This window comes from Colius striatus, chromosome 3 (genome assembly GCF_028858725.1).
Source record: "Colius striatus isolate bColStr4 chromosome 3, bColStr4.1.hap1, whole genome shotgun sequence".
NCBI classification, from domain to species: Eukaryota; Metazoa; Chordata; class Aves; order Coliiformes; family Coliidae; genus Colius; species Colius striatus.
In genome coordinates, this window is record NC_084761.1 from 18,595,643 (window position 1) to 18,609,078 (window position 13,436).

Below are 13,436 nucleotides of genomic sequence, written 5' to 3' on the forward strand. Positions count from 1 at the left end.
AGTTATGGTTCCAGGCAAAACACAGTCCACTACTTAGAAAAGTAAGAAAAGTTTATTCTACTACCTACTAGAAACAGGACAGAAAGCAAAAGGAACAGCAGAATGATGAGAAAGTTACAACCAGCACTTTAAGATTTCCCATCCCTCCTTTCTTCCTGGGCTCAGCTCAGTGCTCCCAACATCTCTACCTCCTCCCCCCTCAATGGCTCAGAAGGGTGGGGTAGGGAATGGGGGATGTGGTCAGTCTCTCACAGACTGCCGCTTCCTTCTCAGACAAGGACTCCTCGCATTCTTCCCCTGCTCCAACATGGAGTCCCTCCCACACAGTCCTTAACAAACCTCTCTGGGGCGAGTCCTTGCCAGTGGCCTCCTCTGGGCTTAGTCACTACCCCTGGTATGGGGTCCTCCATGAACTGCCAACAAATCTCAGCTTCACCACTCTTCCCAGGCTGCAGGGGGACAGGTGCCATCTCATGATGCAGAAGGGTCTGTGCTCCAGCACATCGCTCCTCTCTTCCCTCACTGACCTTGGGGTCCATATGGCTGCTTTTCTCTCCTTCCACCACCACCCACAAAAAAAAAAAAAAAGAACAGGAAGAACCTTCTTCTTCTTCTGGCTTCTTAAAAAGTGACTGTGGAGGCACCCATTTGGCTTAGCCCCAGAAGTGGGTCTGGCTCAAAGCCACAGGAAGTTTTGAGCAACTTCTTACTAGAGCCATCTTTACAGCCTCTTCCCTATTACCAGAAACGCCTCCAGAGAAACCCATGACACAGGGAATGCTGTTGCTCAGAAAGGCTTCTTTGGATTGTTCACCTGCATAGATCAGCTTGCAGGACTGACTGAAAGTGTTTGTATCGTTCTTTCCCAAACATGCACTGAAGAGTTGCAACTGCAGAACGTGGAGAACCATGCATACAAAACAGCCTCCAAGAAATCTGCGCAGGTGTAACTGTGAACAAAGACATTAGGAAGGGCAATGATAGTTTATTGCAAGATTCTTAAAACTTTAGGGAAAAAAAAAAAGTACACTGAACAATGCACTGTTACTAATGAATACAGTACAGTCTGGCTGTTTTACAGGAGTGGGAAAAAAAGATTTCACTGAAAGCAAATTTTCCTAGCATCATCTAGTGCTGAGAATTAGGCTCTTCTCAGCTTTCCTGTTGTTGATGGTGACTGGGAGTCTACCCGACTCACACCTGTAAAGAAAGCAAAAGTAAGGTTCATTAACAACGCATAAAAAAGATGGTATTTTTATAACCTTCAGATTTTTAGAATGCTTTAAATATTCCTCTTTGCTTGTTCAGAATGTCCATTTTCTCTGATTAAATAGAGGAATTTCAAAGAGATTTTGCTGCTCTCAGAAGCTCAGTATTTCCAGAAGTATTGTCATGTTTCGTGTCTGTCCCCCATCTGCTCCCGTGCTCCACACCCCTCCACATTTTTATGTTATTAGAAACAATATGCACAGGGTCTGGTAGTGACCACAAAGCACAATCCTTGCACTTTCAGGGCTCAATGTTGCCTGTGTGAAACTTAAACTGAAGTCAGAACTAACTGGTACTCAGCTACAGTTACGAGTAATACAGACAGTGCCACAAATATCACAGTCCATTCTTGGTACCTGGAATGTCACAAGACCAGACATCATTACACTGTGGGCAGCGTGGTTCAGCCTGAGCTCTGAAGTACATTCTGACACAAGGTAAATGCATTCCAGTTCCACAGGAGTCACATACTAGGCTCTGAAATCAGAGGCATTGATTAAAAAAAAAATCCCAAACCCATCCTTCCCTTTAATATAAAATCATTACAAAGGGCAGCAGATATACAATGCTTTATTCCAAAGAATGAGTCACACAGTACAGTTGGTGGTTACAGAAGTCAAAGGTGGTAAATTATAAGTACTTTCCTGTAAACTAGGAAATAGCATTTCCCCATATGGACAAAATTTAGCTTGACAGACAAACAACATTGAGCAATTTGGGTGCAATAAAGGAGACCACTTGGGATGGTATTGTGGTTTAACCCTGGCCAGTAACAATACCACGCTGCTGCTCTCTTACATCCCCTACAATGGGATGGGGAGGAGAATCAGGGGAAAAAAAAAAGCAAAACTCTTGGGTTAAGAGCCATTTACTAATTAAAATGGAATAAAAATTAATGATACTAAATAAGGAAAAGAACATTTAAAAAGAGACACTTTTTTAAAAAAGGGGAAAAAAAACCCAAGTGATGCCCAATGCAATTGCTGCTCATCTGCTGTTCAATGCCTGAGCAGCAATCTGCCCTTCCTCACCAACTCCCCCCAATTTCTGTATTGGGTGTGACATTCTGTGGTATGGGATAGCCCTTTGGCTAGCTTGAGTCAGCTGTGCTGGCCAGCTCCTCATTGGCAGGGCAGGGTGAAAAGCAGAAGCCTTGACACTATGGAAGTCCTGCTCAGCAATAACTAAAACATCCCTGTATTATCAGCACACATTCAAAATGGAACCCTGTACTAGCTACTAACTGTATCCCAGCTAAAACCTAGACAGATGGAAAAAGTAACATGGATGCATGGTAGTTGGGGAGATGAGAAGATCTAGGGTGAAGGAGCAAGAGAACACAGTAGTTTTGGAATAGTTTGGGCTATAACCACTTATGCATGACTGAACTGGTAACTCACCAACTATCAAAATACAGTGCTTTAGCATGCTATACAAAAATAGACAGGTTCATTCTGAAGTCCAAGACAAAAGCAATTCCTGAACCAAAATCCCAGGACCAAAGATGAACATGTGTCCCATGAAGACTGCTATTTGTAAGGTCCAAAGATAAGACAGCTAACACTTGACTGTTAGGCCTATTTAAGGATTCATCTCTAGGCTGCTGGGGCTTTGGAAAGTGAGACAGCACAGTAATGTTCCCCATTGGGTGAGTTCAATTTTTCCAAGTTGATACTTGGAGATACTGCTCCAAGACAAGGGCTTTGTTTCAAAGACGGAAGATAAAATATATACACTGGGGGGAAAAAAAAGGAAAAAAAAAACTTTGTATCACTGGGCAGCATTACCAGATTACAAGACCTGCCTAATACTCAAAGGAAAGCATCACAAATTTCAGCAATAACCACATAAGTGTATTGGCAGATGCCTACTGAGGTAATAAACCAAACATTACCTGGATGGCCAGGCTGTGACAGATGTTACACTTCCTTGCCACATCTTGGTAGTTGTTGAGAATATACTGTTCCATCTCGATTATACAGCGAGTATGCAGAGTGTATTCTCCATTTCTCTAAGGAAAAATGTGTCAAGACAAGGAATTTCTTTTAATTCCTTTTACCTTTTTTTTTCACTTTAACCACCATTTGACATCCACTTTTTTCTGCCATTGTGAAACTAATATGCTGACACTGATAGAATGCAAAGCTGAAAGACTTTTGAAGTAGCAGCACCAATTTGTTTAGAGGATCAGAATAATGATCTCACACCTTTAACAGAGATATAGTCCTTGGAAGGTACGAACAATTGAGCATGCTCTCCTTAAAGACATGGAGTTTTGGGACTCTCCATTTGCACATTAGTGGAAATTCTATGGTTTTCAGCAAAATCTAGGCATTTACTGCTTAAGCCATCTTCGAAAATCTCTGCTAAATTACTCTACGTAAGTAAATGCATGGCAGCAGGTTGGAAAGCTCTGATGCACCAAATCCAGGAGGAAAGGGATTGAGGTCTCATTTGTCTTGGCAAGCAACTGCAGTGTCCATATGATAAAGTGGTCTCAATTTCTCCCTCATGAGGTAAAGTAAAAATGTACACAGTGGCCCACACATTCCTGTAACAGGAGTTTTCAACATGTTTGTCATAACTGCTTTTCAGGGTATTCTACACGAAACTAAGAGCACTGACACCCTGAAAATCCTTCCCCAGCACTTGTTCCAAGTTTCAGTATGCCATGGTGTTGTGTACACAGGCTGTCTGTATGTCACTACACGGGCTTATATGAACATACCCACCCAGCTCAGATACTAGAAACCATGTTGTTCTGTATAGACCTACACATGGATTTTTTCCTTTTAAATGTACAACCTTTTCTGCAATTAAAAAAAAAAAAAAAAAAAAATCACTGGAGCAACAATAAGCACACAACCAAGAAAAACATTTTACCATCATTCCTCAAGAGCAGCTCTAGTTTCAGCTATCCCATCCTTAAGAAACTCATCATAGAATTATTCTGGTTGGAAAAGAACTTTAAGATTGTCAAGTCCAACCACTAACCTCCCACTGCCAAGCCCACCACTCAACCATGTCCCTAAATAATAATTGGACCTATTAAACAGTTGAAAAGATACAGCAGTTACCTCAGAGAGCAACCTGTCCTCCACAAAAACTTTCAGCACTTGCTCTGCTTCTTTTTTCTTCATTTTCTTTGTCTTAAGTTGGTCAGCCAAGTTTAAAATATCTGTAGAAGAGGCAAAGCCATTTTCTGATAAAATGATTAGGTCCATCTATGGAAAGAAACATTTTTAACTGTTACAAAAAGCAGCAATAAATATAGTAATGTACAGCTTCTTGGCATGCATACATATGAGATACTCTACAGGATACAGATTGAACCAGAACTCCAAAGGCCAAAAGATGAAACAATCATTGTTACCTTGACAGCTTAAATCTTTGCCAAAAGAACTTATCCACAAATAGAACTGTACAGGGCTACCTCCATGAAGCTGCATTCAGGGACCTGTGAGCATACATGGGGGTGATAGATCTGTTTCTTTTTATCTGCAATTTGTCAAGGTTTTTTTGAGGAAATTAAAACCTTTCTACTGAAGTAAGTTTGTTCACTCCAGAGTCATTAGTATTGCTGAACTCACCTGGCACTTGAAGATTCTAGCAGTATTACTAATCTTCAGAGAATCTCTCACTGCAAACATTCATTATCATAAGCAGCATGCAGAGTTTTGATGCCCATAACAGTTGTGCCATAACAACGCTGTCTCTGCAGTGCTGACCTGGCTGTATAGGTGTTTCATCAATAATGGACGGAGGGCTGGGAAATCTCTGGCTACTATCCATGTAGACTTTTGTAGCTGTCACAGAATTGTCAATACACCTCTCTTTCCAGTTTATATTAAAAAAATGATTGTGCAAAAAAATGATAATATAAAAAGTTGAGTAGCTGAAGAAATTAAGTCTTCAAGACACTACGAGAACAACTCACTAAAACATGCAAGTTACATAGCTATGATCATGGCTTACAGTAGTGGTTGTTCATAAGAAATCAGACATCTGATGTCCTGGACTCTAGGCCCAATAGCTCTATTTGAACTTGAAAAAATCCTCAAGTGTATGCTTTCTTGTTTAAAAAGCAGCATTAAACACAGACTTAATTAGCAAAGAATAACAACAGACAAAGGTTTCAATTCACACCACCATATCAAACTTGTATGCTACTAGCATTAAAATCTACTGTGTATTACTAGACAAAAAAAAATCAGCAATCACAAATGAAAATCCTGAAGAAAGGTGTTTAACTAAAAGCAGGTATGTCAAGTCACTACCTCCAAGAAGCACATTCCCTGCTGCTGATTTCAGTTTACAGATAACTGACTTTCAACAGGGAATCATTACTTGCATTTGCTCCCATCCTCGCTCCCCCATTCAAATTGAAATAAACTTAAGTATAGCAGTAACTAGTTTTTAAACCACATCTCCATTCATTTTAAGATGGTACCTTCACCAATAATGTGATCTACTGACTAGTAACTGAAATACTTACTGTTTTTCTGAACAATTCTAATTCATTTTCTGTGTAGTCAGATGCCATTTTGCTTATTTCGGTTTCTGCCAAGTTCACCTACAAAAAAAACCCAACCAGACTTAAACTGAAATCAAAGTGGTTTTGTATTTCTAAACTTTAAATGTAAAAAGATCACATTTAGGATAATGAACAGGGATATAATTTCTTTAAGTGGCATGAAAAAGGCTCTTCCTTAAAGATGGCACTCAGTGGTGCTCGAGTTCTTTCTTTACCCCTGATCTTTCAGTCACCTGTTCTCCACAGCTCCCTCTGCCCAGTCCAAGCTCTTAAACAATCCCACCTCCCCATATAGAACTAATATTAGCTCTATACAGGAGAAATAATATATTACACCAAGATACTGTGTTGGGCAGTAGCAGTAACTACATTATAAAGGTTTTTTTCACTGTGAACAATGATATTTCATATTCTTATTGCACATGATACTACTATTTATGATTAGCTCAATTGTCAAAACAATACAGAAAGGTTAAAAGCAACAGCTAATGTTGGAATACCTCCTGTATGGTCTTGAAATTACTATATAACCTTCCCTCTCTGACAAGCTTATTTCAGAGCATCTAGGGAAACTTTCTACAGGACATTCCTTAGCAACCTTTTTATACGAGATTGATTTTTGAGTAAGAGAAAAAGAAAACTAAAGTTTGAGGACTCTCCATATTTTCTGTCTTTAAAATTCCTCTTGAGAAATAAAGTCTCCTGTGAAAAAGAAATCTCACTTCAGCACTTAAGCCAAAATAAATCAGACACTGCTGTAGTCGTTGCTGCAATGTTCCACTGCCACACACCAAGGCTGCTGGCAGCTTATCCTCCCACTTCCCTGTTCTACAAGTAGCTTCTACAGCAGATGTCAGCAGAACAGCCCCACAGAAACCACACAAGACACTGCTAAGAGTAATGTGCCTGCTGGCAGACACAGCCTTCAGTTCCAATTCCCTCTCTTTTCTTTAAATCATAGTGCCGTTATAGATAGACTGTAGGAAAAGGATCCTGGGTAACTCAATCTTCCTAAGATCCAAAGATGTCACTTAGGGCACCTCTATGTTCATTATGCACAGATAGAGCTAGATGTTTCGCAGGTGTGCAGACCTTGGCACATTATTCAAAGGTTAATTTTAAGCTGGAGACGTGGGAGGCTTCCCTCTGCTATCCATGCTCTAGTCATGAGAAGCCAAGACAAGGAATGGCAACACATCACATACTCACTAAAGCATAATGTGGTCTCCCATCATCCTCCGACTTTCCTTTCCGGATCTGCATAAACAGAGGCTCGAGATGGCTGTTAATAGTATTGATGAAATCATCCAGTTTATCATGTGCATAGTAGACTGAAAATAAGTAAGGAAAAACACATAGACATTAAGAACCGAACAGCTGCACATCAGGCAGATCTTATTATGTTTTTTGTGGTTTATCTGCTGAAACATTTTTTTCCTAGGTAAAAGAGATGAAAGTGAGTAAGGCAGAATTGAAACAGGTCTGTTGTTTTCAGCAGACACACCATTCTCTTGTGCTGCTGACTACGAGCCTTTAGAGAAGCTTGGTTCCTTGAAAGTCAGAGTTTATAGAGTCCAGACATTCTGGCCCACTGTATGGAACTCACCATGTTAATCTATTAATTACAGTGACTTGAACGAAGCTGAATTGGAAATAAAACATAATCAGGAAAAAATATTATGCACAATAAAAGAAAAATACTTGCTTGCTTTTATTTACAAAAAAATGATTGTTTCTTTGTGTTATGTTTCACAAATTAATGGCATGTAAATGATCAAGTTATGTACCAGAAAACTTAACATTTTAGGGTTGTAGAAACACAGCTAGTATCTTGTGTCACGTTCTACAAACAAATTAAATACTAGCAGAAGTCCTATCACAGATATAATTAAGATGGTCTTTGGAGTTACTTCTGTAGAAGCACATCCTATGGCTTTTGCTTGCACAGCAACAGCACATGCCCCCAAGAGTTTCCACCCAAAACAAAATTATGTCAGTGACTTCAGCAGGCTCAGGTTAAAAATAAAAAAAGAGTTAAGTAACAGCTCATAACTTTTAAAAAATAACTGATGTCTCAAAAATACTACCAGTTATCACTAACTGAACACTGATCAGATCAGTCACAGGATGCTCCTGCCCAGAAAGTTCATGATTCCGATACATAAAACTTAACAAGTGAACAAACCCAACAAACAGCAAGAGCAATAATAAAGTATAATAGTACAGTGCATGTAATTTTGTCAAATTGCCATGTCAGAAACGCTCTACATACATCAAAGCCAGGGAGTGTTAGTGACAGATCTAAAAGAGAGTATGATGAAAGAAGAGAGGGCAGGGGAGAGGGGAATCTTTTCTACAACTGTAACATTTTAATGTGAGAGGAATGGCTGCTCTAGTAGATCTTCTTGGAAAAAAAAAAGGGGATATAAATTGCACTTAACAATTTTAATGTCTTAAGAAGTTGGTCAATTTACAATTCCAGAGTCAGCAGAAATTATAAATGCCCTTTACTGTGTGCATAAGCTTAGAACTTACCTTTGTGAAACAACTCTTATACAGGCAGCCATAGCAACTGATTGGATGGAAACTTTATTCAAATACCTTACTACTGAAAAAGTCATTTACTGTCAACAGATTAGATGTACACAAACCAATGTGATCTTTGCTCATTAAGTACTCACAATCTTTATATTCTGGCTATGCATGTACAGGAAACTCTGTGATCTGTAAGCAGCTCTCTGAAACAATCCTTATCAAAATGATTACACATTTCTGTACCATTCAAGTTTGAACATGAACTTCAAACGGATCTGACAGCATATAACCAAATTTTTCTTACAAGTGCCAGAAAACTCAGTTTGGTATAGCACGTAGTAAAGCTGCCTGCCCATGTCATTGGTCAGATATGACAGGTTTACCCATGATGGGTAACAGCATACACTTCATATTATATTCCAAAGGAAATCTTTCCAAATAGGTATGAAGGAAAACGTTCTGGATTTTCATCACTGTCAGTAAAAACATGTATAACCTATCAAAAATACCTTTGCTAAATTCAAAAGTGGTCTGTATGAGCCTGACATGATTAAAACTTAGTTTCCTCATTGCTGTGTTATCTTTTTAAAAAGAGAGAAAATATTCACATCAGTAAAGTTTTACCACTTTTTTTAAGATGCTTTTCAGAAATCTAATTTTTTGTAAGCTGCACCAGGAAAAAAAATAGTTCTTCCTACTCCCAATTTTTTCTTTAAGACACACACCTTTATGGACTTCACAGCAGTGCCTGTGCAATTTTCTAGCCTCTGATCCTTCCATTATCCCATGGGACATCAGGACCTGCAAGAACCGCCGATGAGCATCAGTCATCTGAGCTGCCATCGCAATATTGCACCAGGCTTCAAACGCTGCAAGAGGTATAAGCTGGAATTAATGCACATGTTCACACAAACTAAAAACACACAGTCCAAGCATAGGTAAGATTTCAATTAAACCTTTCAACACTGAATCAAGGAAAAAAAATCTCCCAAGCTGTTGTCAGAATACAGATGCTGACTAACATTCTAAGAGAAAGATGCAAAGAAAAAAAAAAGTCCATTTAATTTTAGCTACAGAATAAAACCATTTAGGTGTTGTGCTACTGTAACCAGGTGAAAGACAGTAGGAGACAGATTAAAACAGTACATACTAGGCATAGGTACTTTGTAGCTACAACTAATATTAAAATGGTATTGATTGAAATAAACATGGACTCTGGATAGACATGCCAGTCTCTTTAAGGATGTCCCTGAATAATAATAGGTCTCTCTACCGGAAGGGTAGAGATCACTATCAACAACTTGATGGAGTCACACTGAAGACTGCACTCAGAGCATCATAACACCTTGATGGGGTGGGCCTGGTTACTGTACATGTAAGGTTTGTAATGGCTGCATTCTTGAAGAAGGATCAGAGACTGATCAGGATGGAATCCCTTGCCTCATCAGGTACTAGAGGACTGATGCAATACACTACCGGGCGGAAGACTCACCAAACACAATAACAATATGTGTTATCCAATATCCAACACAAACACAGTGCAAGATGTACTGTTGGGTATGCTGGCTTTGTGGAACTATCTTCTAGCATCTGTCTCTGCACAGACAAGAAACAAAGCGATATGTTGATTCTGTGTATAGATAGATTGGCTTATTGAACAACAGGCATGGATCATCTTTTCAGATAACACTGTCATACCTTGAGAGATCATGGAAGGAAGGGACGGCCACTTGGGATGAATATAAGACTGTTGTCCGAGGATGTAGGGAGGCAACTAGAAAAGCTAAAGCTTCATTGGAGTTGTACCTTGCAAGGGAGGTCAAAGACAAGAAGAAGGTCTTCTTCAAATACATTTCGGATAAAACTAACACTAGAGGCAATGTAGGCCCACTGCTGAATGAGGCAGGTGCCCTGGTGACAGTGGATACAGAGAAGGCAGAGTTACTGAATGCCTTCTCTGCCTCTGTCTATACTGCTGGAGACGGTCCTCAGGAGCCCCAGACTCCAGAGGAAGTCAGGTTAAAGGAGGAGTTTTGTTTGGTTGATGAGGACTGGGTTAAGGATCAGTTGTGCAATCTGGATGTACATAAATCCATGGGCCCTGATGGGATGCACCTGCGGGTGCTGAGGGAGCTGGTGGAAGTCATGGCTAAACCACTCTCCATCATCTTCAGTAAGTCATAGAGAATAAGAGAGGTGCTTGAGGACTGGAGGAAAGCAAATATCACTCCAGTCTTCAAAAAAGGCAAGAAGGAGGAGCCAGATAACTACAGACCAGTCAGCCTCACCCTCATCCCTGGAAAGGTGATGGAACGACTTATCCTGGGTGCTGTCTCCAGGCATTTAAAGGACAAGAGGGTCACTAGAAGCAGTCAACGTTGTTTTACCAAAGGGAAGTCATGTTTGGCCAACTTGATTGCCTTTCCATGAAGATGTAACCAGGTGGATAGATGGTGGTAGTGCAGAGGATGTGGTTCATCTTGATTTCAGTAAAGCGTTTGACACCATCTCCCACAGCATCCTCACAGCAAAATTGAGAAAGTATGAGCTGGATGATCAGGTAGTGAGGTAGACTGTTAACTGGTTGAAGGGAAGAAGTCAGAGAGATGTGATCAGTGGGGCAGGGTCTAGTTGGAGACCTGTACCTAGTGGAGTCCCTCAGGGGTCAGTGCTGGGACCAGTACTGTTCGATATATTCATTACCAATCTGGATGAGGGAACAGATGGCACTGTCAGCAAGTTTGCTGACAATATGAAACCAAGGAGAGTGGCTGAGATAGCAGAAGGGCGTGCTGCCATTCAACAAGATCTGGACAGGCTGGAAATTTGGGCAGAGAGAAATCTAATGAAATTCAACAAGGGCGAGTGTAGAGTCTTGTATCTGGGAAAGAATAACCCCATGTACCAGTACAGGTTGGGGAATGAACTCTTAAGAGAGTAGGATAGGGGAAAGAGATCTGGGGGTTCTGCTGGAGGACAGCAGGATGAGCATGAGCCAGCAATGTGCCCTCGTGGCCAAGAAGGCCAATGGCATCCTGGGGTGTATTAGAATGGATGCAGTTAGTAGGTCAAGAGAGGTTCTCCTTCCCCTCTACTCTGCCCTCTTGAGACCACATCTGGAATACTTTGTCAAGTTCTGGGCCCCTGGTTCAAGGAGGACAGGGAGCTGCTGGAGAGAGTTCAGCACAAGGCCACAGAGATGATGAAGGGTGGTGCATCTCCCTTATGATGAAAGGCTGAGGAAGCTGGGGCTCTTTAGCTTGGAGAAGAGGAGACTGAGGGGTGATCTCATCAATGTTTACAAATACATAAGGAGTGGGTGTCAGGATGGAGCCAGGCTGTTCTCAGTGATGTTCAGAGATAGGACAAGGGGCAACGGGTGCAAGCTGAAACAGAAGAGGTTCCAAAGAAACACAAGAAGACATTTCTTCACTGTGAGGGTGACAGAGCACTGGCACAGGCTGCCCAGATGGGTTGTGGAGTCTCCTTCTCTGGGGACATTCCAAATCCATCTGCACGAGTTTCTGTGTGACCTACTCTAGGTGGCCCTGCTCTGGCAGGAGGGTTGGACTGGATGATCTTTCAACATTCCTTCCAGCCCTTAACATTCTGTGATTCTGTGAAACAAAGTAGTGCTGCTGTAAACATAACAATCAACAGAACACCTTACAGAGTTTTGTGTTATTTGCTTCTGCTTACTACATTGAAATGGAGCCACTGAATTATTTAAGTATTTCAGTTTAGTTTCTTAAGACTGATACTACTAATTTCTGTATATCGTTTCTTAAGACTGTTAATGTTTCTCAAGGCCTTAGAACCTTGTTTGACAAAGCATTGTCTAGAAAGAGAATGCCCAAGATATACCAGCAGATGTTCAAGGTTTAAGTTAACTGAGCTAGCAGAGTGTCACCAAACAAGTGATAACAAATCACTCAGACCAAGCCAGTAATACACATGCATCAAGAGCTGCAAGCAAGAAAAGCTCATCTAGATGAAAAGCTATGAAGTGTGAAACGACCTCCAGAAGAAATAAACATGAAATGAGTAATTGTTTCCTGAAATAGGCATGTTTACGGTAAATAACTCCATGAAAAGCATTGAATATTCATGTTTTAACGTGTACTTTTGGGTTTTGGGGAAGGATCCCCATGCATCCAGCGTTGCATCTTTATCCCAGAATCCTTATCTAGCTGCACCTAACTCCCCCCACTCTGTGCGGAATGCTAGAAAGCAAGGGAGTTTGGAAAGACCAACTGTGAATCAACATATTGTAATAACTCCACCAATTGGAGTGTAACTTTCTTTGGACATAAGATCCTCCCCTAAAAAGTTCTGAAGAACATCAGAACTAAACAAACGCATGTCAAATAAACTAAATAAGAGACTAAATCATCACTAAACATCAGAATAAAAGTATCACTGCAGCCAAACAATCGTTAATGGGTCCCAAGCCAAAGGACCCGGAAACGGATCAAAAAGAGAAACGCTGATGTGTGCCAAGCCTCTCCAAGTCTTGCCCTTCCATTCCGCCCCGGCACACAGACGCTCTCAGCTCTGTCTGTGCTCCAGCCTGTCCCGGCCGCTGCCTCTCCACCGCCCGCCCGGCATCGGGCCTGCCACCAGCCGCAGCCCACCACTGAGGCTCGAGAAACAGCCTCCTTGCCGCCCCCACGGCCTACCTTCACCGCAGCCTCCGGCCTTGCCCTCCCGGCCCCCCGCTCCCCAGGCCGCCTCACCTGCCGGCTCCCGGCGCCCTCGCTTTCGACAGCTTGGCGATGGCCGCCCGTGCCTGCCGGCGATGGCCTCAGCAGCAGCCCGGGCCGCGCCGGGGCCCAGCAACGCCCATCGCTCCGGGAGGCGGCAGCCCCGCCCCTTGTCGGGACCGTTGTGGGGGGCGCGGAGCGCGTGTCCTCTCGTCAGTTTCGTGCGGTCCCAAAGGGGGCGGTTTCCTATCCCGCCCACATCGTCCTCCCTCCCGCAAGCCCCACCAACCCCGCCGGTGCGGCGTCTCCTCCCCGCCCCGGGAGCGCATGCCGGCTTCGCGGGCGCGGCCTGCCTGAGCCCCGCCTGCCCCGGCGTAGGCGGCGCCGCGCTGACG

At 42.1% G+C, this 13,436-nt stretch overlaps 1 protein-coding gene across 1 annotated transcript; it reads right to left on the reverse strand.

Moving 5' to 3' along the window:
• Positions 1-33: 33 nt before the first annotated feature.
• On the reverse strand, positions 34-13,348 carry NSMCE1 (NSE1 homolog, SMC5-SMC6 complex component). Its single transcript, XM_061994166.1, has 8 exons — positions 13,075-13,348; positions 9,064-9,207; positions 7,013-7,134; positions 5,765-5,842; positions 4,347-4,493; positions 3,164-3,280; positions 1,626-1,746; positions 34-1,200 (listed from the first exon to the last, which is right to left on the reverse strand). Exons 2-8 carry the CDS (start codon positions 9,179-9,181, stop codon positions 1,142-1,144), a joined length of 762 nt encoding a protein of 253 aa, XP_061850150.1. The 5' UTR covers positions 9,182-9,207; positions 13,075-13,348; the 3' UTR covers positions 34-1,141.
• Between the last annotated feature and the right edge of the window lie 88 nt (positions 13,349-13,436).

Coding starts and splice junctions, on each gene's coding strand:
- NSMCE1 (XM_061994166.1), bottom strand. CDS start 9,181: ATGGCAGCTCAGATGACTGATGCTCATCGGCGGTTCTTGCAGGTCCTG. Junction 7,135..9,063: donor CTGCTGTGAAGTCCATAAAG/GTGTGTGTCTTA, acceptor ACTTATTTTCAG/TCTACTATGCACATGATAAA. Junction 4,494..5,764: donor TAGAATTGTTCAGAAAAACA/GTAAGTATTTCA, acceptor TTCTTTCCATAG/ATGGACCTAATCATTTTATC.